The following is a 23,237-nucleotide window of genomic DNA, read 5'->3' as shown; positions in this document are numbered from 1 at the left end:
CCTGCGGCAGCCCCCAATAGGCCCTTTATAAATTTCAGCTCCAGGCCCACCAGGACCTTAATCTGGCACTGAGGGTATGGTGTTAGGTTTAGGCGCCATCTGGGAGGATTAGGGTTAGGATGTGGGGAGGGAGGGTTAGGGGGGTTGGTGGGGAAGGTAAGTATACTACCCTAACTCCAGTCGGGATGCCTCTGTCAATTATATGACCGTCGGCATCCTGAACACCGGTAAATTGTATTACACCCGCTCTCACCTTTTATATATCTGAGGATGTTTGGCATCCTCTTACATTGGGACATGGCTATGTGATTACTCACACCAATTATCAAATAGTTTGTCCCATAGATGGTGTTCATGGACCTATACAATAAGAGCATTCATTTCTGTTGTAGATTAATCATACGCCTACTGTAGCTCTGCTCTGCAGATAATTATTGGGCTGATACAATATTATACATATTGAATGTGACCTAGAATTATATCTACAGGATTAGAGGGCATACAGTAAGTACCAATTAAGAGGGACTTTTGGTCAGAGCATTAATATGATTGTTGCATGTGCAATATTATATCTTTTTATTGTTTTAAGATAGAAAAGATTTTCTATATTCCAAGACTCAAGCAATTTATTGTGTATACAGATATCCTCATACATATAGCCTTAATACACCATGCAGTGCGAACTGCCTGGCACAATGTGACTCTGACTCGCAAGCACACTGTGCTGTTTATTTAGATACATGAAACTTGTATATCTGTGTGTGACTGAATCTGTATATGGAGGACAATGGAACGTGACATGGATAAAAGTTGAGGTCGCTGAATCATAGCACTTTGTATACAGATGCAGAGACTCTGTTGCACACAGACATCCAAGTGTCACATATCAAATGAATCACCACAGTCTCCTGGTGCATCCTAGCTATATCATGTTGCTTTTTCGTCAATAAAGAGGCAAAAGAGAAAATATTCCTGACACTTGCAGAGTTCATGGGATCTGGTGTGCCGAGAAGGGCTGTTTGGTGCAACTGCAGCAATGATGTTCGAGGATACATCTGTATAATTGGTCTATCTGAGCACTACTATTTATTTTTCTTGACTTTACAATGTTATATCCACTCAACAAATCTGAATACAATCTCAACCATTGCACTTTATTCCTTGGCCTCTGACGAAAGGCTTTGTAAATTCTAGGTACACTATGTCTATGGCTCCCAGATGATCTATTTATTCCTGTAGTGGGATACTATGGTGGAGGGGAAGGGGGATGTGTTACTACCAGAGGCGGATTGGCCATAGGGTTTACAGGGAAGATTCCCGGTGGGCCAACGCACCCGTGGGGCCTGTTTTGTTTGAGGACATGTGGTCATTTTTATAGACATAATGAATAAGATGCTAAATAATTTGCATATATGAAAATTACTTTGCCACTTAGCCTGTGATTGCAGATGATCTAGCGTATGCTCTGTCTTCCTGCTTGGCTGACATATAATACGGTTGGTGTAATAAGCAAGAAAATATATCTTTCTAAAGAATTATATAGTTTCCTAAATTCTGAAAGTGTATCATATAATGTGCTCATAATATTTAATTTTATTTCTTTTTAACTTCCCCCTTGATGCTGGACATGTCCACTATCTGGAAAGTCCTGGGGGAGGGTGCTGCTGCCATGGCCCATGGCTAGACCTTACACCTCTGGTGCTGCCAATGTGGGGCCACTAGTACAAATTTTTCCAGGGCCACTTTTTGTTCCCAATCCGCCCCTGGTTACTACAGAGGTGAGGGGAGGAATGTGTTACTGCAGAGGTGAGGGGGTTGTGTCACAGGGAACAGAGAACAAGATGAGTTACTACAGAGGTGAAGGGAAAATGTGTTTACTAAACAGAAGATGTGTTACAAAAGAGTTGATGGCATGGTGTATTGCTATGGAGGTGGGGTGGGGGGTTACTACAAAGGGCAGAGGGCCCAGATGTGTTACAGGGAAGGAGCATGGCTTGCCTCCTATGTAAACTGACCACTTCCTTTACATGGGATATCATATTTTATAGCAATGTTGGGAGTTGTGATGTTACTACAGAGAGGTTCCTCTTTTCAATTAGCACTCTGCGATCTTCATTTACACGCACAATTTCCATTACAGTAAAGAAATACATAATTAGTTTTCCTGCACGCCTCTATGTGGTCCAGAACAGCACATTGTAGACAAGCTGCTAATTGAATTATTTTATTGTGATTCCTTCAAATGAATAATAACTTGCAATCTGCCTTTGCATCAAAAATAAGTTGATCACACCTTTTCTAGTGATTCAAATGTTGCTTATGGTAGCAAGTATACCATTAGAATAAGGGGTGGTCTTCTGTTTGCCGGCGGTCAGGCTCCTGACGACCAGCATACTGGCGCCGGAATCCCGACCGCCGGCATACCGACATCTTTTCTCCCTCATGGGGGTCCACGACCCCCCTGGAGGGAGAATAGATAGCATGGCACGAGTAGTGCGCCACTGTGCCCACAGCGTGGCGAGCGCAGCGAGCCTGCAAGGGGCTCATTTGCTCTTGCCCAGCTGTCGATATGCCGGCGGTCGGGATTCCGGCGTCGGTATGCTGATCGCTGGGAGCCCGGCCGCCGGCATACCATACTACACCCAGAATAAGAAGTCCAATTATTGTACAGTGGTAAAAAAGGATTATATGTTTTATGTACATACTGTATACAGTAAGTAACATTTTGTTCCATTTCTGTTTTATTTCAGCTAAAAAAGAGAAAACACTAACTCATAGTATATCAACGGAACCAAAACATTTCCCTTCCTTCAAAACTGGTAAATATAAGTAGTAGATGAATGGCAAGCTTGTATATGCTTTGAAAGTACTGTGGTATAATGGTAATATTAAACCTACTGCGTTCAGTATAGGAGCTGCCAATGGAATATGTTGCTTTTCCAGACTATTTAATTTTATTTTGTCAACAGTCAAAACAGACTTTCACAGACATATGGTAAAGCAATTTAATACACATATACTGTAGCTGTTCTGGCAACAAAAAGATAGAATTAAAGATAGAATAGATCAGTTTGTTTATTTTTTTTATTTTTTTAAATTTATTGAGCTTCAAATCAATATTATTTTTCTGTCTCTTAATGTGACGTTGGAAAATAATGGGAATATGCAATATTGGATCATACCTACTTGTTAGCAATTTTCTTTTCCAGGAATCTGAATGTTTTGTAGAGTCTTCTGTGATGGAAATAGAATTGCACAAGATAAAATAAAGAACGTTCAGGTGGTTATTCTGTTATCCACAGTGTGTGGAAGTGCACATCACCGATAATTACGGTACTTCCACATTGCAGGTATTCCTGCACACCTCTAAAATAACTGAATGCCCCCCTTAGAATGTTTCTTTATGTTGCATGGATAATTGATGTGGTATTGTCATCCCCGACATCTGCCCTTAGGTCAAATGATCAGCTACTGCTACATAGACAGATATATAATGATAGGTGATTGCTTGATTGATATGAGATGGATATTAGATACATATTAGATAAGTAGATATCAAATATATAGATAGAAATAAAATATTGCATGTTGTAGTATGGTACAGGGTATTCTGTTTGCAGGTCACTTCAATGCCTAGAATTTATGACATGTTGCATGCGAACATTTTAAATGCAGTGCTACCATTTTAGAGCACAATGGTAGAAATGGCACATTATTTTTGTGCTTATTTTGTCATTTACTGTTATTAGTTATGTTTGTATGCACGTGCCTACGCAGCTGCGAATCTTTAGGCTATGGAATTGCTTATCACCGCAATTGAAGCTGCTGTACAGAAAAGAAGATAGCCGCTCATCGGAGCCAATGCTAACTCATTCGCAACTGCGTACACATACACAGACTATGGGGGTAATTCAGAGTTGATCGCAGCGGCAAATTTGTTAGCAGTTGGGCAAAACCATGTGCACTGCAGGGGGGGCAGATATAACATGTGCAGAGAGAGTTAGATTTGGGTGGGTTATTTTGTTTCTGTGCAGGGTAAATACTGGCTGCTTTATTTTTACACTGCAATTTAGATTTCAGTTTGAACACACCCCACCCAAATCTAACTCTCTCTGCACATGTTATATCTGCCCCCCCTGCAGTGCACATGGTTTTGCCCAACAGCTAACAAATTTCCTTCTGCAATCAACTCTGAATTACCCCCTATGTGCACTAAAGAGGAACATCAACTGCTATGGTAGCCTTATGGACACTGCTTTTGTATATACATGATCACAGCTGAAGGCAGAAACATGCCCCAAAAATGCCCATGACATACCTGTCCTTTTGCTGCCACTCCCAGTTGCCTCCCCCAAATGGTCCCTTCCTGTCAATCACTGTGCAATAAAAATCTCAGTGTGAGCATGATTGCAACGGCACCTTGGTGTGTGCGCAGTGTGACCTCAGTACATGCGTGAATATCGGCATTGTGTACAAACATGAATTAGGCCCTGTGTCTGATACCTGCATTACATGCAGGTTGGTGAATGAACCTAAAGACGCTAAATTAAATGCATAATGTTCACATCCAAACTTAAGTTGATTTTGAAGCTAACAAATTATACTGTACATTGGTACAATAACTGGAAATAGAATAAGTGCACATCATATACTAAGGGACAAACAGTGTTGGTTGTACAGGTGAATTCACTAAAAGTATATCTTCACTGGTCATCCTAATATACTAACCTCTATTATACAGAGTGTTTAGTCATGTGTCTAATAGCCCCCCCCGCCCACAGCTCTCACTGTACACTACCACCCCACTCTTCCACAGCTAACTGGCGTCCACTCCCCACCCACCGCCTCAAGGCTGTCATCAGTATCTATCAAGAGAACGCCCCCCTCCTCAGTACACGCCCCAGTATTTTGGAACTATTGAAATATCAGACAGAAACGCCATCTAGTTTTATACCGGTGAAAGACCAGCAGGGGAGAGAGAAAAAGAATTAGAGAGGGACATGGCTGGAGGAGAGAGAGAAAGCAGGTCAAGATAGTGAGAGATAGATGGGTGAGCATGGGTAAAGAGAGAGGAGTAAAGGGCGGAATAGGGAGAGTCAGATAGGGGATGGGACAGTAGGAGAGAGAGACAGATGGGGGGAAAAGTGTGTGTGTGTGGGGGGGGGGGGGGCATCAATAGCAAGAAAATGATATACATGTCTGTGCAAATATCCAGATATCCTCATATATATTGTAACATGGGTAATGAGGGGGAGGAAGAGAACAGGTGATGGGGAAAGGGAGAGGGGAGATAGTATTAGGGGAAGAGCAAGAGAATGAAGTAGGGGAGAGTGAATAGGGTGGAGGTAAAAGACGATGAGAATAGGGATGATGGTGGAGGAAAGAATGGGGTAGGAGAGATGGGAAAAAGGCAGAGAGAGAAAATGGGTGGGTAAGAGAGAGAAAGCGGGTAAGAGACAGCGAGAACTGGGCGATGTTGGAGAACGGGGGGAAGGTAACTCCTGCAACATTAGAATGACAGCTGTAATATACTAGTGATTGAATTATTTAGACTATGCTTATATACATTTAGTAATATGTTAACGCTGTTACCACCTAAAATGGTAAACCTTTTCATTCAGAAGGGGGTGTGAGCAGCAGAGCCATTCAGAAGCCACAGTGTCCGCGATTGCTGCTACACATTCACCAGTGCCCTGCAGCATCAATCAGTCCTGGTTTTCATGTGTAGCATGGAGCAGCCCTCATGCTCCTGGTATGGGGAGGAACTGAAAGTAACTGGTACATGTAGTACAGCAGCATTAACTACAATACCATTTTGCAGTAACCTGCTGAAAAATTATAGGTCACATGCTACTCCTGCTCAGAGCACATCCTCAAAATTAACTATTTAATGTTTCAACTGTAATTTTCTGTCACAAGCCATATCACTTTAATAAATGAAATCAATATTACTGAAATATTTGAAGAGGTGAAAAAAGTTTTTTTTTTTATGGATGAAGGTGTTATGACCCTAGGGGTCATCGTAACATGTTTCCAAATTTAGTGACTATAGCGTAAGATTCATGTAAATTTATAAAATGAAAATTAATATAATTATTATATAAGTAAAAAGTTCTTATCATTTTATCTTTAACTCTGAATATCTTAATTTCTTATAAACATCAAACATACATCCGCTCGCCTCTTCATTTACCAAAGAACACTTTACAGTAGCGATGAGCGGGTTCAGATTTAACGCCAGTTCGGTTTTATCCGGATTTTTCTTATTGGCTATCCAAAACACGTGACATCCGTGAGCCAATAAGATGCCGTTTTGTGATCCGAGTAAAACCGAACCCGCTGATCTCTACTTTACAGTAATGTCCTAATAAAATGGGAACAACTAGCTCCAAAACCCTAGTTTCAAAGCTTCAGTTTTCCGTGGTGTGCTCCAGCCACACAAATTACAGTTTGAATCACTGCTCATTTTCCTACGCAACTCTATTGGGTGCGAGAAAAAATGGGCAAAGATACATCGCCACAGGGTGTCTTCACGACCATCCTGCACGCTTTCCGTGGACTGTCTTGGAGAACTTAGGGGGAGTTGTATCAAACCTTCGCGAGAGATAAAGCGGACAGAGATAAATCGCCAAGCAAGCAGCTCCTGTCTTTTTTTTAAGTAGCCTGTAACCGTTAGAAGCTGATTGGTTAGTATATCTCCACTTTATCTCTCTCCAAGATAAATCTAAATCTGGGCCTAAATCAGAGTGGCACTATTTTTGAATCGCAATTTTCTTCTTTGCAGTCTAGGTAAATGACAACTATTCACTTGATGTCTGTTAACATTTTACTGCACACTAGTTGTGATTTGCACAAGTGATGTTCAGTACAGACTTGGGGTAATATTCAATTAGGGTCGGATCCATTCCGAAATGCATTTGTCAGAATGGATCCGACAACCCCTATTCAAATCTCATCTCAATTCGACTTTTAAAAAGTCGAATTGAGGTGAGGGACCCAGAGGAGGAGAGGAGGGGGGGGGGGGGAGCCGCGGGGAGACCAGCGGGGACAGCCGGCGGGCAGACGGAGGAGAGCAGCGCTACAGTAGCGCTGCAGGAAGATGTCACAGCCACCAGACCTCACAGCAGTGTCCACCCGGCTCTAGCAAGCGTGACCTCACTTGCTGGAGCCGGGTGGACACTACCGTGAGCGGCGCGGCTGTGAGACATCCTGTTGCAGCGCTGTGCTGTATCGCTGATCTCCCCTGTATGCCCGCGGCTGTCCCCCATCTCCCCACGGCTCCCCTCCCCCCCCCCCCCCCCCCTCTCCTCCTCTGGGTCCCACATCTCAGTCCGACATTTTTTATGTCGGACTGAGATGGTTGAAAAGGGGGCCAAAACCCTTTTAGACACAAGCACGTGGATCGGCAGCTATTCCGCTATATTGAATAGGTTGGAACCCCTTCCGACCTAAAAAAAAGTTGAAAACTGCCTTCTTTTCGACAGACGGCAGCTTTCGACATCAATTGAATATACCTCTTGGTGGGAAAAGAGTATATCATCCTTTCTATATGTCCTTACTATATACAGTCCTTATTCACTGCATTTCTGTACATGTAAAATAAAGTGTGGAAAGTCTTGTAAAATGGGATCTATATTTTTAGATTAACACAAATTGGAAGCCTAATAGGCATGCTGTGAATATATGGGTCAAAGGAGGATATGTAGTAGACCAGATAAATGTGTACATACTAGGGCAGTTTTAATAAACCTCTTTAGTCTTGAAATTTACAGCAGGATTTAACTGCTAATCTTTTAATCTCATCTTTATCTTGCAAAGTAATTTTACAGTATTAATGGGATTTCAATAATCTGTCTCTTTAGCAAATATGCTAGACACTCTGTTGGGTTGCTACGTTTGAAATCTTGACTTGCACCATAAATCTGAAATAAAAATAACTACATTCTACATTTATCAAAGGCAAATCGACCTATAAGAGATCAATCACTTATATCCATTTTCAGAGCTAAGTATAGAACAATTGAATCTATGAAATATTTATTAGTGAATCAGTAAAAATATCTTTATTGGTTTGCCGCTCTAAATATGAGGGAGAGGAGAAAAAATACTAGTATATATGTGGAAGCCTTAAAAGGAAAGTCAAATGAAATTTATATCCTTGGCTTCAGAGATTCGAGGTAATTCAGTTCACTCAAGTCCTGATTTTTGGCTATTGCCCCACTCTGATATGCCCATGTCTAGCTATAAGAGATCTTTGCTCAAACACTTCAATAATGCTGCTAGGGCGGTGGGTCCGGTACGCTGGCATTCCTCCAACCCCCTGTCGGTCTGGGATTGGTGCCAACGTCTTGATTTTTATATGACTATGGGAGATGTTTTTCTTTCCACGCCCAATAAACATTCCAAGTTTATGGCGATGTGGTTTTAACTTTAAGACTTCCACTACATATAAAGAACTGGTTCCGCTCCCTAAATGTTTTATTTCTTCTCCCCCTCTGTTTCCCTGGCATCTCCACTAACCTCCATCTTCTATGTACCTATTTATTTACTACCAGTTATTTATATAGCGCACACATATTCCGCAGCACTTTACAAAGAATATTTGGCCATTCACATCAGTCCCTGCCCCAGTGGAGCTTACAATCTGTATTCCCTACCACATGTATACGTACACACATTCAGGGAGAAAAATCCAGTTAAACTACCAGTATATTTTTGGATTGTAGGATAAAACCGGAGTACCTGGAGGAAACCCACGTAAGTACGGGGAGAATATACAAACTCCACACAGTTAGGGCCATGGTGGGAATTGAACCCATGACCTCAGAGCTGTGAGGCAGTAATGCTAACCATTACACTATTGTGTTTCTCCTCCACCTCCCTTTCTATCTCTTTTGTCTCTTCCTTTCCTACCCTCTATTTTTGTTTGTTTGTTTTTCATATACTTAATATAATATACATGCAATTGGTTGTTTCTACTTCCTCGTGTTATTCAATTGTTTTGGTTATATGGAACCACCTGCTCTTTTTTTACATTGCAGAACTACTGAGTATTGTTAACTTCTATAAAAAAAACAAATTTAGAGAAAAATAAAATATGTGGGAGGCTTCATCTATAGAGGGTTACCTTTCAAGCAAACTGGCTAGTAAAAAAAAAAAAATGCTGACATTTTAACACACTGCTGCAGGTGCCGGGTTTAGTCTACATTTTAATCTTGATTTAAGTAGCTAATTAATTTTCTCACAGTGATACGATGCTATTATTACTACAGTAATACAATAGTAGGGAGAGCTTTCAATATTGAGAATAATCTCAAAGGAGAGAATGAGTAAATAACTTGAAGACGTCTGATTCTGTTTGTGTGATAAAACTGCATGGTGTCTAAATATATTTGATAACTAGGTCATTTATTTCAAAAAGGTTTTTACATATAATACTGTTGTAATTACTTATTTTATTTATTTGTTTATATATTAATGAAAATTACTGGAATAGGAAACAGAATCACAACTTCATAGATTAGATAGTCAGGACAAACAAATGTCCCTATATGGAGTCAATTTCTAGTAATTATCACTAGAGATGGGGGGGCGTGGCCTAACTAATCATGGAGTAGGACGTAGGTCTGCACCTCCTTAGCCTATTTGATCTTGCCTGATATCCTGCTGTCCAGTGTAACCCGTCTCTTACTGCCTGACCCTGTGCCTAAAACCCTGCTGCACTCCTTGGACTCACTGCGGGGTCTCTGAGTTGCCTCCTCCCTCAGTGATTAATCCCGGTCTTGGGACCCCTGGGCGGCCTGTGGATACCCGGCACCATCTTGACTCCTCGGGCTGTGAGCTCCGGTGACCTCTCGGCTCTCCCCGGCTGACCCCTCCGCTCCCGCTACAGCCTCTGTGCGGCTGCTCTTCCTCCCGCTCGCATATCTGGGTTTAGAGGAGGCAGACGCCGGGTCCCGCTGTGGTCAGCGCTGCTGCCGAATCACGGAGCTGGCGGCTGTGAGTCTGTGTGCTCGGCTGCGCGCTCCGGATCACCGCTGCTGCTAGGCTGGCTGCAGGAGGCTCTCCCCCAGTTTAGGGAGGCTGGCTCCGGACCCTGTCACCGCATAAGCAGCTGTTGGGCTGCAGGGTCACTGCTTGACACTGTGACTGGCTGTCCCTGTGTATAACTCTGGGGCCAGCTGCATCCTGTGCTCTCTCCTACTACAAGTGCCACAGGGAATTCTGTCTGATGTTTGATGGGCTCCTGTGACTGAGTGAGATATCTGTAGACATGACCCACCGGCACCTGGCTGAATCCTGGCATTGCTACTGTTGCTTGACCTCTGTGATGGGATAATACCCAGTTTAATATACCAGTGATCGGGCTCTACATTTCTGATTGAAAGCGCTCTCCTGAACTCCCCCCCCTTTTTATCCCTTGGGGTGGCTGGTGCTCTGGACATTTCCCTGAATCCTATTGCTCAGTGCATTCTGCCGGCTTCTACTGCTGATTACGTTGGACCTGCTGCTGCCCACTGTGGGCCCGCCGGAGCTGATTTCAGTTTTATCATTAACCTACTATATCAACTTTATCTACACCTGATGGTGCGTGGAAATCGCACTTCTGCTGCGGCACGCCTGGCAAAATTTGCCCGTGAGAACCGTACTCCGGTTTCTTCTGCATCTTCATCCCCCCTGCACACGGATTCCTCTCCTTCTTCGCCTAATATGGCTGGGTCCTCGGGGGTCACCTTGTCGCAGCTCCTACAAGCCATTACTGACTCTGAGAAACGCCTTGCTGACAAAGTTGCCGAAGTGCATGTCGACATATCTTTTATCCGACAGGATATGCAGAAGCTCCGGGACAGGATTGGGGAGACGGAGAACCGCATTTCCACCTTAGAGGATTCCTATACACCTCTTCCTAACCGTTTAACCTCAATGAAATCCCAAATGTCAGCGTGCAAACTTAAATTGACTTATATTGAAGGGCGATTACGTAGAAACAATGTCCGTTTTGTAGGGCTTCCTGAGAAGGCAGAGGGCTCGGACCCTGAACGCTTCCTTGAGACCTGGCTGCTAACGACATTTGGTAAAGACTCCTTTACTCCGCAATTTGCCGTTGAGAGAGCCCATAGAGTCCCTACCCGTCCTCTTCCTCCGGGTGCGCAACCCAGGACTTTTATTGCGAAACTTTTACATTATAAAGATAGGGATGCAATTCTTCGTCTGGCTCGATTGAGGGGCCCCTTGGAGCATGGCGGTCAGAGAGTGGCAGTGTTCCAGGACTTTTCAACAGAGGTACAAAAATCCAGATCGCAGTTTACTCAGGTGAAGCAGCGACTGCGGGATCTCCAGCTGCAATACTCAATGCTGTTCCCTGCTCGGCTGCGAGTGATCGCTGGAAACCGCACGCATTTCTTCGATACTCCCCAGGCCTCCTCGGCTTGGATTGATCAGCAACCGGCACCCCAAGCTGCTCCCCCCTGAGGGCATTCTCCTGTATTTGTATCTGCTTTACAAGTTTGATGCTTATTTGTCATTTATATTCATTGGGTGCTAGATCCCGGGATATGTCATACTATTAGTGTTCCTACACTTGGATGATATGTTCTGGAACGGTCTCTTACTTGTGCACATGGTCTTTATACTGTGCTATTATATAGACTAATATAATAGTCTATGTCTTTTTTCCACTGGTCACATAGAGTTTATAGGCTGAGGATACCATGTCCTATAGGTTACAGGAATGGTTGTCCCTTGTTTTTTTTTTTTTTTTTACATTTTGTTCTATTCTGGCTTTTTTTTTTAGAGCCTTGGTTCTATTGTTAGGGTATAGGTGTACCTGAGTTTGGGGTGGAAAGGGATGGGTTTTATTGTTTTTCTTATCAATGTTTGTTTTTGTATTTGTTTGTCAATGCATTTCCTACTCTGATATGTGCATGTGTTTAGGTTCTGAGTGCATGGTTGGCGGTCTGCGTCTGCATGAGGCGGTGCTGGTTTGGCGTAAACTTATTTTCCCGGCAGGCATATGGTGAACAAGATTTGGGGGCTTTGGCAGAATTCGAGCTATTTTTTTGATCCCCCAACCTGTTAGTCTTGTACACATTTGGACTGGTCAGCCAGCCCAATGACTCTCTTAGATGCGGACCTGCCACTATGTATCTCCTTACCTCTTTTATTATTTCTGCTATGTGGAGTTGTTCTCTATACTCTTTGAACATCTCTTTGCTTTGCCTAATCTTACTCTAAAGTATTTGATACTGACTTTACTTCTGCAGGGTATGTTATTCTGCTATTTTGGGGTGACTCCAAACTGTGTGCTTATTGTATGCTCATGTACATGTTGCTCTACTTGTATTTAATTTTTTTCTGGAAATGCATATGTTGTTTGCGCTAATGTTATTGTGATTTGTGTTTGTTCTTTTATATCTGTATTTACTTGGAAAATTTAATAAAATACACTTGATTAAAAAAATAAAATAAATTATCACTAGAGATGTGCACCGGACATTTTTCGGGTTTTGTGTTTTGGTTTTGGATTCGGTTCAGCAGCCGTGTTTTGGATTCGGACGCGTTTTGGCAAAACCTACCTGAAAATTTTTTGTCGGATTCGGGTGTGTTTTGGATTGGGGTGTTTTTTTTACAAAAAACCCTCAAAAACATCTTAAATCATAGAATTTTGGGGTCATTTTGATCCCATAGTATTATTAACCTCAATAACCATAATTTCCACTCATTTCCAGTCTATTCTGAACACCTCACACCTCACAATATTATTTTTAGTCCTAAAATTTGCACCGAGGTCGCTGGATGACTAAGCTAAGCGACCCAAGTGGCCGGCACAAACACCTGGCCCATCTAGGAGTGGCACTGCAGTGTCAGACAGGATGGCACTTAAAAAAATAGTCCCCAAACAGCACATGATGCAAAGAAAAAAAGAGGTGCACCAAGGTCGCTGTGTGACTAAGCTAAGCGACCCAAGTGGCAGACACAAACACCTGGCCCATCTAGGAGTGGCACTGCAGTGTCAGACAGGATGGCACTTCAAAAAATAGTCCCCAAACAGCACATGATGCAAAGAAAAAAAGAGGTGCAATGAGGTAGCTGTGTGACTAAGCTAAGCGACCCAAGTGGCCGACACAAACACCTGGCCCATCTAGGAGTGGCAATGCAGTTTTCTAGCGAGAGGATGAGTGCTTCCATCCTCATGTGAATCTGAACCACTAGCCATGAACATAGGCCAGGGCCTCAGCCGTTCCTTGCCACTCCGTGTCGTAAATGGCATATTGGCAAGTTTACGCTTCTCCTCAGACGCTTTTAATTTAGATTTTTGGGTCATTTTACTGAACTTTTGTAGTATACTTGACGACACAGAGGTAGAGCAGTGGACTACTGTACCGTACTGCTATATATTATATACTGGTGGTCAGCAAAATTATGCACTGTCCTCCTACTACTGCGCACAACAACTAAAATGCACCACAGGTATAGATGGATAGTATACTTGACGACACAGAGGTAGGTAGAGCAGTGGCCTACTGTACCATACTGCTATATATTATATACTGGTGGTCAGCAAAATTATGCACTGTCCTCCTACTACTGCGCACAACAACTAAAATGCACCACAGGTATGGATGGATAGTATACTTGACGACACAGAGGTAGGTAGAGCAGTGGCCTACTGTACCGTACTGCTATATATTATATACTGGTGGACAGCAAAATTATGCACTGTCGTCCTACTATATATACTGCGCAAAACTTAAATGCACCACAGGTATGGATGGATAGTATACTTGACGACACAGAGGTAGGTAGAGCAGTGGACTACTGTACCGTACTACTATATATTATATACTGGTGGTCAGCAAAATTATGCACTGTCCTCCTACTACTGCGCACAACAACTAAAATGCACCACAGGTATGGATGGATAGTATACTTGACGACACAGAGGTAGGTAGAGCAGTGGCCTACTGTACCGTACTGCTATATATTATATACTGGTGGTCAGAAAAATTATGCACTGTCCTCCTACTATATATACTGCGCAAAACTTAAATGCACCACAGGTATGGATGGATAGTATACTTGACGACACAGAGGTAGGTAGAGCAGTGGCCTACTGTACCATACTGCTATATGTTATATACTGGTGGTCAGCAAAATTATGCACTGTCCTCCTACTATATATACTGCACAAAACTTAAATGCACCACAGGTATGGATGGATAGTATACTTGACGACACAGAGGTAGGTAGAGCAGTGGAATACTGTACCGTACTGATATAATACTGGTGGTCACTGGTCAGCAAAATTCTGCACTGTCCTCCTACTATATACTACAATGCAGCACAGATATGGAGCGTTTTTCAGGCAGAGAACGTATAATACTGGTGGTCACTGGTCAGCAAAACTCTGCACTGTCCTCCTACTATATAATACTGGTGGTCCCCAGTCCCCACAATAAAGCACACTGAGCACAGATATTCGCAGCACACTGAGCACAGATATGGAGCGTTTTTTAGGCAGAGAACGTAGATATTTTCAGCACACTGAGCACAGATATTTGCAAGCACACTGAGCACAGATATTTGCAAGCACACTGAGCACAGATATTTGCAGCACACTGAACACAACTGAGAGAACGCTGCACACGTCCTCTCCCTATCATCTCCAATGCACGAGTGAAAATGCCGGCGACGCGCGGCTCCTTATATAGAATACGAATCTCGCGAGAATCCGACAGCGGGATGATGACGTTCGGGCGTGCTCGGGTTAACCGAGCAAGGCGGGAAGATTCGAGTCCGCTTCGGCACCGTGTAAAATGGGTGAAGTTCGGGGGGGTTCGGATTCCGAGGAACCGAACCCGCTCATCACTAATTATCACAGGGGCAGCCGCAAATGTACTAGGCCTTGAAAAGTGGTAACGTAGAGAGTGATAAAATACCAGCCAATCAGCTCCTAACTTTCATGTTACAGACTGTTTGAAAAATGGCAGGAGCTGGTTGGTTGGTAGTTTATCACTCTCCACTCTATCACTTTTAAGTGCTTAGTACATCTAGCCCAGAATAATGATGTTAGGAAATTTCCATGCAGTAGATCCTACGAGTATTTATACACAGCATTGTTATACCCTTATTTACGTGTTTGGAAAACTCAGTTTGCTTCTGTTTTTGTTGGAAAGTGTGATGCAACAAGTGTGATACTTGAAGGTGACGAACTGGACAGAGACCGTTAGGGGGGATGTACTAACATACATCGCCGATCATCACAGCGATGCTAATCGCATATGTACTAAGATATGCCATTAGCATCGCAATGCGATGTCAGAGGCCCCCTGTTATACCTGTGAGTGGGTTGCCAGGGGGTCTCTGTCTGGTCTGTCACCTCCCTGCCCCGGAAGATGACGTCTGCAGGGAGGTTGGGGGGAAATCTGGTAATGGATGGGAGCAAATGACAATTGACCATTTGCTCCCAAACACTGGAAAACAGACAAAAATGGTCAATCAGATAAATTGTTCAAATCCATTTGATTTAACAATTTGTCTGAACAATTGTTTTTGACTATTTGATCCTAAATGCCATAAAACTGACAGTTGTCATTTGCTCCCATGCATTACCAGGTTTTCAGTCCAACCAGCCAGATCTGACAATAAATCTGTAGGTGTATGGACAGCTTTAGAGAGAAGGACAGATAAATCGCAGATATGGACCAGGTGCCTCTAGTATGAAATACAGCTACAGTAGAACTACATTGTATTCTTTGACAGCAGTACTCGGTTGTTACCCTCAATTCTTCTCTGGGAACTTTGCATTTTTAAAAAGTATCTTGGAAAAAATAAAATAAAAACATGTTTTATAGCTCTTGGTGCTTTTATGTCTAATTTGTTTTTGATAAGTAAGATTTATGCTAAAACGGTTTATGGATGGTATTTTATATAACCTCATCAGATCAAATATCATGTGACATTTATCACTGGCATTAATAAAATAAGATTTAAACCTACCGGTAAATCTTTTTCTCCTAGTCCGTAGAGGATGCTGGGGACTCCGTAAGGACCATGGGGTATAGACGGGCTCCGCAGGAGACATGGGCACTATAAAGAACTTTAGATGGGTGTGCACTGGCTCCTCCCTCTATGCCCCTCCTCCAGACCTCAGTTAGAGAAACTGTACCCAGAGGAGACGGACAGTATGAGGAAAGGATTTTTGTTAATCTAAGGGCAAGATTCATACCAGCCCACACCATCCACACCGTATAACATGGAATATACGCAACCAGTTAACAGTATGAACAAAACAGCATCAGGCAAAGACTGATCTTAACTGTAACATAACCCTTATGTAAGCAATAACTATATACAAGCCTTGCAGAAATATGTCCGCACTGGGACGGGCGCCCAGCATCCTCTACGGACTAGGAGAAAAAGATTTACCGGTAGGTTTAAAATCTTATTTTCTCTTACGTTGTATAGGATGCTGGGGACTCCGTAAGGACCATGGGGATTATACCAAAGCTCCAGACCGGGCGGGAGAGTGCGGATGAGACTGCAGCACCGATTGAGCAAACATGAGGTCCTCATCAGCCAGGGTATCAAACTTGTAGAATTTTACAAAAGTGTTTGAACCCGACCAAGTCGCCGCTCGGCAAAGCTGTAATGCCGAGACGCCTCGGGCAGCCGCCCAAGAAGAGCCCACCTTCCTAATGGAATTTGGTAACGGCAATCCAGCCGTAGAATGAGCCTGCTGAATCGTGTTACAGATCCAGCGAGCAATAGTCTGCTTAGAAGCAGGAGCGCCAACCTTGTTGCCTGCATAAAGGACAAACAGTGCCTCTATTTTCCTAACCCGAACCGTCCTGGCTACATAAATTTTTAAGGCCCTGACTACATCAAGGGACTTGGAATCCTCCAAGTCATTCGTAGCCACAGGTACCACAATAGGTTGGTTCATATGAAACGATGAAACCACCTTAGGCAAAAATTGAGGACGAGTCCTTAATTCTGCTCTATCCACATGGAAAATCAGATAGGGGCTTTTGTGAGACAAAGCCGCCAATTCGGACACCCGCCTTGCAGATGCCAAGGCCAGTAACATGACCACCTTCCAAGTGAGAAATTTCAATTCAACCGTTTGAAGAGGTTCAAACCAGTGAGATTTTAGGAACTGTAACACCACGTTAAGGTCCCATGGTGCCACTGGAGGCACAAAAGGAGGCTGTATGTGCAGCACTCCCTTTACAAAAGTCTGGACTTCTGGGAGAGAAGCCAATTCCTTCTGAAAGAAAATTGATAGGGCCGAAATCTGTACCTTAATGGAGCCTAATTTTAGGCCCATATCCACTCCTGTCTGCAGAAAGTTGAGAAAACGGCCCAGATGGAAAACTTCCGTAGGAGCATTCTTGGATTCACACCAAGATACATACTTTCTCCAGATACGGTGATAAGGTTTCGCCGTCACCTCCTTTCTAGCCTTCATCAGAGTAGGGATGACTTCTTCCGGAATGCCTTTCCCAGCTAGGATTCGGTGTTCAACCGCCATGCCGTCAAACGTAACCGCAGTAAGTCTTGGAACACGCAGGGCCCCTGTTGCAACAGGTCCTCTCTGAGAGGAAGAGGCCACGAATCTTCTGTGAGCATTTCCTGAAGATCGGAATACCAGGCCCGTCGAGGCCAATCTGGAACAATGAGTATTGTCTGCACTCTTTTTCGTCTTATGATTCTCAATATCTTTGAGATGAGTGGAAGAGGAGGGAACACATAGACCGACTGAAACACCCACGGTGTCACCAGGGCGTCCACTGCTACTGCCTGAGGGTCCCTTGACCTGGCACAATACCTCCGAAGCTTCTTGTTGAGGCGTGACGCCATCATGTCTATTTGAGGCAGTCCCCAGTGACTTGTTATCTCTGCAAAAACTTCTTGATGAAGTACCCACTCTCCTGGATGGAGATCGTGTCTGCTGAGGAAGTCTGCTTCCCAGTTGTCCACTCCCGGAATGAAGACTGCTGCCAAAGCGCTTACGTGATTTTCCGCCCAGCGCAGAATCCTGGTGGCTTCCGCCATTGCCACTCTGCTCCTTGTTCCGCCTTGGCGGTTTACATGAGCCACGGCTGTGACATTGTCTGATTGAATCAGAACCGGTAGGTCGCAAAGAAGATTCTCCGCTTGACGTAGGCCGTTGTATATGGCCCTCAATTCCAGTACATTGATTTGTAGACAAGCCTCCTGGCTTGACCATATCCCCTGAAAGTTTCTTCCTTGTGTGACTGCTCCCCATCCTCGGAGGCTCGCGTTCGTGGTTACCAAAACCCAGTCTTGAATGCCGGACCCTCTAGAAGGTGAGCACTCTGCAGCCACCGCAGTAGAGACACCCTGGCCCTTGGGGACAGGCTTATTTTCTGATGTATTTGTAGATGGGACCCCGACCACTTGTCCAGAAGGTCCCACTGAAACGTCCTCGCATGAAACCTGCCGAAGGGGACGGCTTCGTAGGTCGCCACCATTTTTCCCAGTACTCGAGTGCATTGATGGACTGACACTCTTTTCGGTTTTAACAGGTCTCTGACCATGTTCTGGAGTTCCTGGGCTTTTTCCATTGGGAGAAAAACCCTCTTTTGTTCCGTGTCCAGAATCATGCCTAAGAAAGATAGCCGAGTTGTTGGAACCAACTGTGACTTTGGTAGATTCAGAATCCAGCCATGTTGCTGCAGCACTCTCAGGGAGAGCGCCACGCTTTTCAGCAACTGATCTCTCGATCTCGCCTTTATCAGGAGATCGTCCAAGTATGGGATAATTGTGACTCCCTGCCGGCGCAGGAGCACCATCATTTCCGCCATTACCTTGGTGAAAATCCTCGGGCCGTGGAAAGCCCAAATGGCAACGTCTGAAACTGGTAATGACAGCCCTGTACAGCGAATCTCAGGTATGCCTGATGAGGGGGTATATGGGGACATGAAGGTATGCGTCCTTTATGTCCAGTAACACCATAAATCTCCCCCCTCCAGGCTGGAGATAACTGCCCGGAGCGATTCCATCTTGAATTTGAACTTTTTCAAGTACAGGTTCAGGGATTTTAAATTTAGAATGGGCCTGACCGAGCCATCCGGTTTCAGGACCACAAATAGGGTTGAATAGTATCCCTTCCCCTGTTGAACTAGGGGGACTTCGACAACCACTTGTTGTTGACACAGTTTTTGAATTGCAGCTAAATCTATCTCCCTCTCTGGGGGAGAAGCTGGTAGAGCCGATTTGAAAAACCGGCGAGGAGGCACGTCTTCGAATTCCAGTTTGTAACCCTGGATACAATTTCCTTTGCCCAAGCATCCACGGTTGACTGAACCCAGACGTGGCTGAAGAGTCGAAGACGTGCCCCCACCGGCGCGGACTCCCTCAGTGGAGCCCCAGCGTCATGCGGTGGATTTAGTAGAAGCCGGGGAGGACTTCTGCTCCTGGGAGCTAGCCGAGCAGGCTGTTTCTTCCCTCTTTTCTTACCTCTGGCGAGGAAGGAAGAACACCGACCTCTTCCGGACTTACGAGACTGAAAGGACTGCATCTGATATTGCGGCATTTTCTTTTGTTGTGGGAAACATAAGGTAAAATAGTAGATTTGCCCACGGTAGCTGTGGAAACCAGGTCCGCGATACCTTCCCCAAATAAATCCTCACCTTTGTAAGGTAAAACTTCCATATGCTTCTTTGAGTCGGCATCACCCGTCCATTGGCGGGTCCACAGGGCTCGCCTAGCAGAAATCGCCATGGCGTTGGCTCTCGAACCTAGCAGACCAGCGTCTCTCTGAGCGTCTCTCATATATAAGACTGCGTCTTTAATGTGCCCTAAGGTCAATAAAATGGTATCCCTATCCAGGGTATCAATGTCAGCTGACAAAGTATCCGTCCAAGCCGCAACAGCGCTACAAACCCAAGCCGACGCTATTGCCGGTCTGAGCAAGGCCCCCGTATGTGTATAAATAGATTTTAAGGTAGTTTCCTGTCTGCGATCAGCAGGATCCTTGAGGGCTGCCATGTCTGGAGATGGTAGCGCCACCTTTTTGGACAAGCGCGTTAACGCCTTGTCCACCCTGGGGGAGGATTCCCACCGTAACCTGTCCTGCGCTGGGAAAGGATACGCCATAACAATTCTTTTGGGAATCTGCAGTTTCTTGTCTGGAGTTTCCCAACGCTTCCTGAAAAAAACGTGTTCAGCTCATGAGATGGGGGAAAGGTTACCTCAGGTTTCTTTTCCTTAAACATGTGTACCCTCTTGTCAGGGACAGAGGGGTCATCTGTGATATGTAAAACATCCTTTATTGCAATAATCATATAATGCATACTTTTGACCACCCTTGGGTGTAACCTCGCATCATCGTAGTCGACACTGGAGTCAGAATCCGTGTCGGTATCAGTGTCTGCTACTTGGAACAGGGGACGTTTCTGAGACCCTGAAGGGCCCTGTGACACAGCCAAAGCCATGGATTGACTCCCTGTTCTATCCCTGGACTCTGCTTTGTCCAACCTCTGATGTAATAAAGACACATTTGCATTTAAAACATTCAGCATATCCAACCAATCAGGTGTCGGCGTTGCCGACGGAGACACCACAATCATCTACTCCACCTCCTCCTTAGATGAGCCTTCCGCTTCAGACATGCCGACACACGCTTACCGACACCCCCACACACTCAGGGATATATCTATATGGAGACTGTTCCCCAATAAGGCCCTTTGGAACGACAGAGAGAGAGTATGCCAGCACACACCCAGCGCCAACTGACACTGGAAACAAAATTCTCAGACAAAACAGCGCTTTTATATAAATATATAAATATACACTCACTGCGCCAATAAAAAGTGCCCCCCCCCCCCCCCTTTTTCTGCCCTCTGTCACTGTGTTCAGCAGGGGAGAGTCCGGGGAGCCAGCTTCTCTGCAGTGTGTTGAGGAGAAAATAGCGCTGGTTAGTGCTGGAGGATCAAGCTCCGCCCCCTCAGCGGCGGGCTTCGTTCCCGCTCAAATTTACTCTACTGGCGGGGGATTATATAATATACTGCCTCCGCAGCCTATATATATATATATATATATATATATATATATATATATATTAGCCAGTCCCTAGAGGTTTATTATTGCTGCCCAGGGCGCCCCTCCTGCGCCCTGCACCCTTCAGTGCCCGCTGTGTGTGTTGTGTGTGGGAGCAATGGCACGCAGCGTTACCTCAGAGAAGATCTGAAGTCTTCTGCCGCCTTTGAAGTCTTCTTTCTTCTTATACTCACCCGGCTTCTATCTTCCGGCTCTGTGAGGAGGACGGCGGCGCGGCTCCGGGACGAACAGCGAGGGTGAGACCTGCGTTCCGACCCTCTGGAGCTAATGGTGTCCAGTAGCCTAAGAAGCAGAGCCTATCATTTAAGTAGGTCTGCTTCTCTCCCCTCAGTCCCACGATGCAGGGAGCCTGTTGCCAGCAGTGCTCCCTGAAAATAAAAAACCTAACAAAATTATTTTTCAGAGAAACTCAGGAGAGCTCCCCTGTAGTGCACCCAGTCTCCTCTGGGCACAGGATCTAACTGTGGTCTGGAGGAGGGGCATAGAGGGAGGAGCCAGTGCACACCCATCTAAAGTTCTTTATAGTGCCCATGTCTCCTGCGGAGCCCGTCTATACCCCATGGTCCTTACGGAGTCCCCAGCATCCTCTAGGACGTAAGAGAAACCTAGATGTGCATAAAAAGAGTTATTGTACACATTAAGGTTAAAGTAAACTTTTCTTAAAATTTAGATTTTGTTTCAAATCTAAAGAGGGGTACTCACGGAGCGATCGCTGCTTAAAATCTAAGTAATCTGACTAAATTGCTTAGATTTTAAGCCTGATTGCTCCGTGTGTACCCCCTACAGCGATAGCGATGCGCAGCCCCGCTATTGCTGGTGCTAGATTGGCCTGCCATGCAGGCCAATCTAGCGGGTCGCTCACTTCACCCGTTGGGTGAAGTGAGCGGCCCCCCCGTCTCCCCCCGCACGCTCACCACACATCGCGCTGTGCTGAGCGGCGGGAGAGATGTGTGCTGAGCGGTTCGCTCAGCACACATCTCTCTCACATCGGCCAGTGAGTACTGGCCTTTAAGCACATGAGGATTATCTAAATACTGTAGTAAAAAATAGGTTTTATTTGTTTATCTAACAAAGTTAAAGACATAGAATAATTTGGAATTACTGCATAGAAATATAGTGCCTTTGAGATATTAGTGGCCCAAGTCAAAGTTTACATTAGTGGTCCTACTTCATGTATTAAAGGGGGAGATGTATCAAAGCTTGGAGAGATATAAAGTTGAGAGGGATAAAGTACCAACCAATCAGCTCCTGTCATTTTGCAGGCTGTGTTTGAAAAACAAGTTAGGAACGGATTGGTTTCCCACTGCTGCTGCTCTCAGAGGGACTGGAAGGTCCCCCTGCCTTCCTACACCCCCCTCGACAACCCCCCGTGTTTGTCATGCTGCCGATCATTGCTGATCAGTCAGCGTGGCAGTACCCCCCACCCAGCTGTAGCAGACAATAGCAGCTACTTGGGAAGTGTAAATGAACCCTTGTGTACCTGGCATCAAAATTGAAAGTTGTGATTGCTTCGATGTTCCCCAGTGTTGTCAACCAATGTTCCCATGTTTTTACAAACCGATTTATTATTTATTTTTAACAGATATTACTTTTTTTTTTTTACATTTAAATAAAATCACCCTGGATACAAATTAAATACATGTTGTTCACCTAATTCACTCATATAAAAAACCCGACAACTTCTGAGCGGTTTTTGGAATATAAATTTGTCAGTTAAGTGGTTAAAGAAGAATGGGGCAGATGTACTTAACCAGGAGAAGTGATAAAGCAGTGATAAAGAAGTGATAAGAGGAAGGTGATAACGCAGCAGCCAATCAGCTCCTATCTGTTATTTTTCTAACATACAATGATTGGCTGGTGCATTATCACCATCCACTTATCACTGCTTTATCACTTCTCCAGGCTTAATACATTGCTCCAGTGTTCTCAACTTCTTAGCAGGGGACTAAGGGGTCTAGTTATTAAGCCTTGGATGAAGATATAGTGGCCGGAGATAAAGTACCAACCAATCAGCTCCTAACTGTCATTTTTTTTTTTAACACAGCCTGTGACATGACTCTTAGGAGATGATTGGCTGGTTATTTATCTCCATCCACTTTATCTTCGTCCAAGGCTTAGTAAATAGACCCCTGAGTTAGAAATTTTTACAT

General features: G+C 44.5%; 1 protein-coding gene across 6 annotated transcripts in view; it reads left to right on the top strand.

Annotated features, from left to right (window-relative positions):
• REPS2 (RALBP1 associated Eps domain containing 2) overlaps nucleotides 1–23,237 on the top strand; it is a 286,422-nt gene that overhangs the window by 187,633 nt on the left and 75,552 nt on the right. For all 6 annotated transcript variants that reach the window (XR_010226433.1, XR_010226459.1, XM_063953934.1 and 3 more), the window contains one exon: nucleotides 2,751–2,819. Coding sequence is in view for 4 of the 6 variants with exons in the window: in XM_063953934.1 (XP_063810004.1) it covers nucleotides 2,751–2,819 (69 nt within the window). In the remaining 2 variants the exon portion in view is untranslated. The remainder of the gene's footprint in view (nucleotides 1–2,750; nucleotides 2,820–23,237) is intronic.

This window comes from Pseudophryne corroboree, chromosome 2 (assembly GCF_028390025.1).
Source record: "Pseudophryne corroboree isolate aPseCor3 chromosome 2, aPseCor3.hap2, whole genome shotgun sequence".
NCBI lineage: Eukaryota > Metazoa > Chordata > Amphibia > Anura > Myobatrachidae > Pseudophryne > Pseudophryne corroboree.
This window is presented reverse-complemented; position numbering and strand designations above follow the sequence as displayed.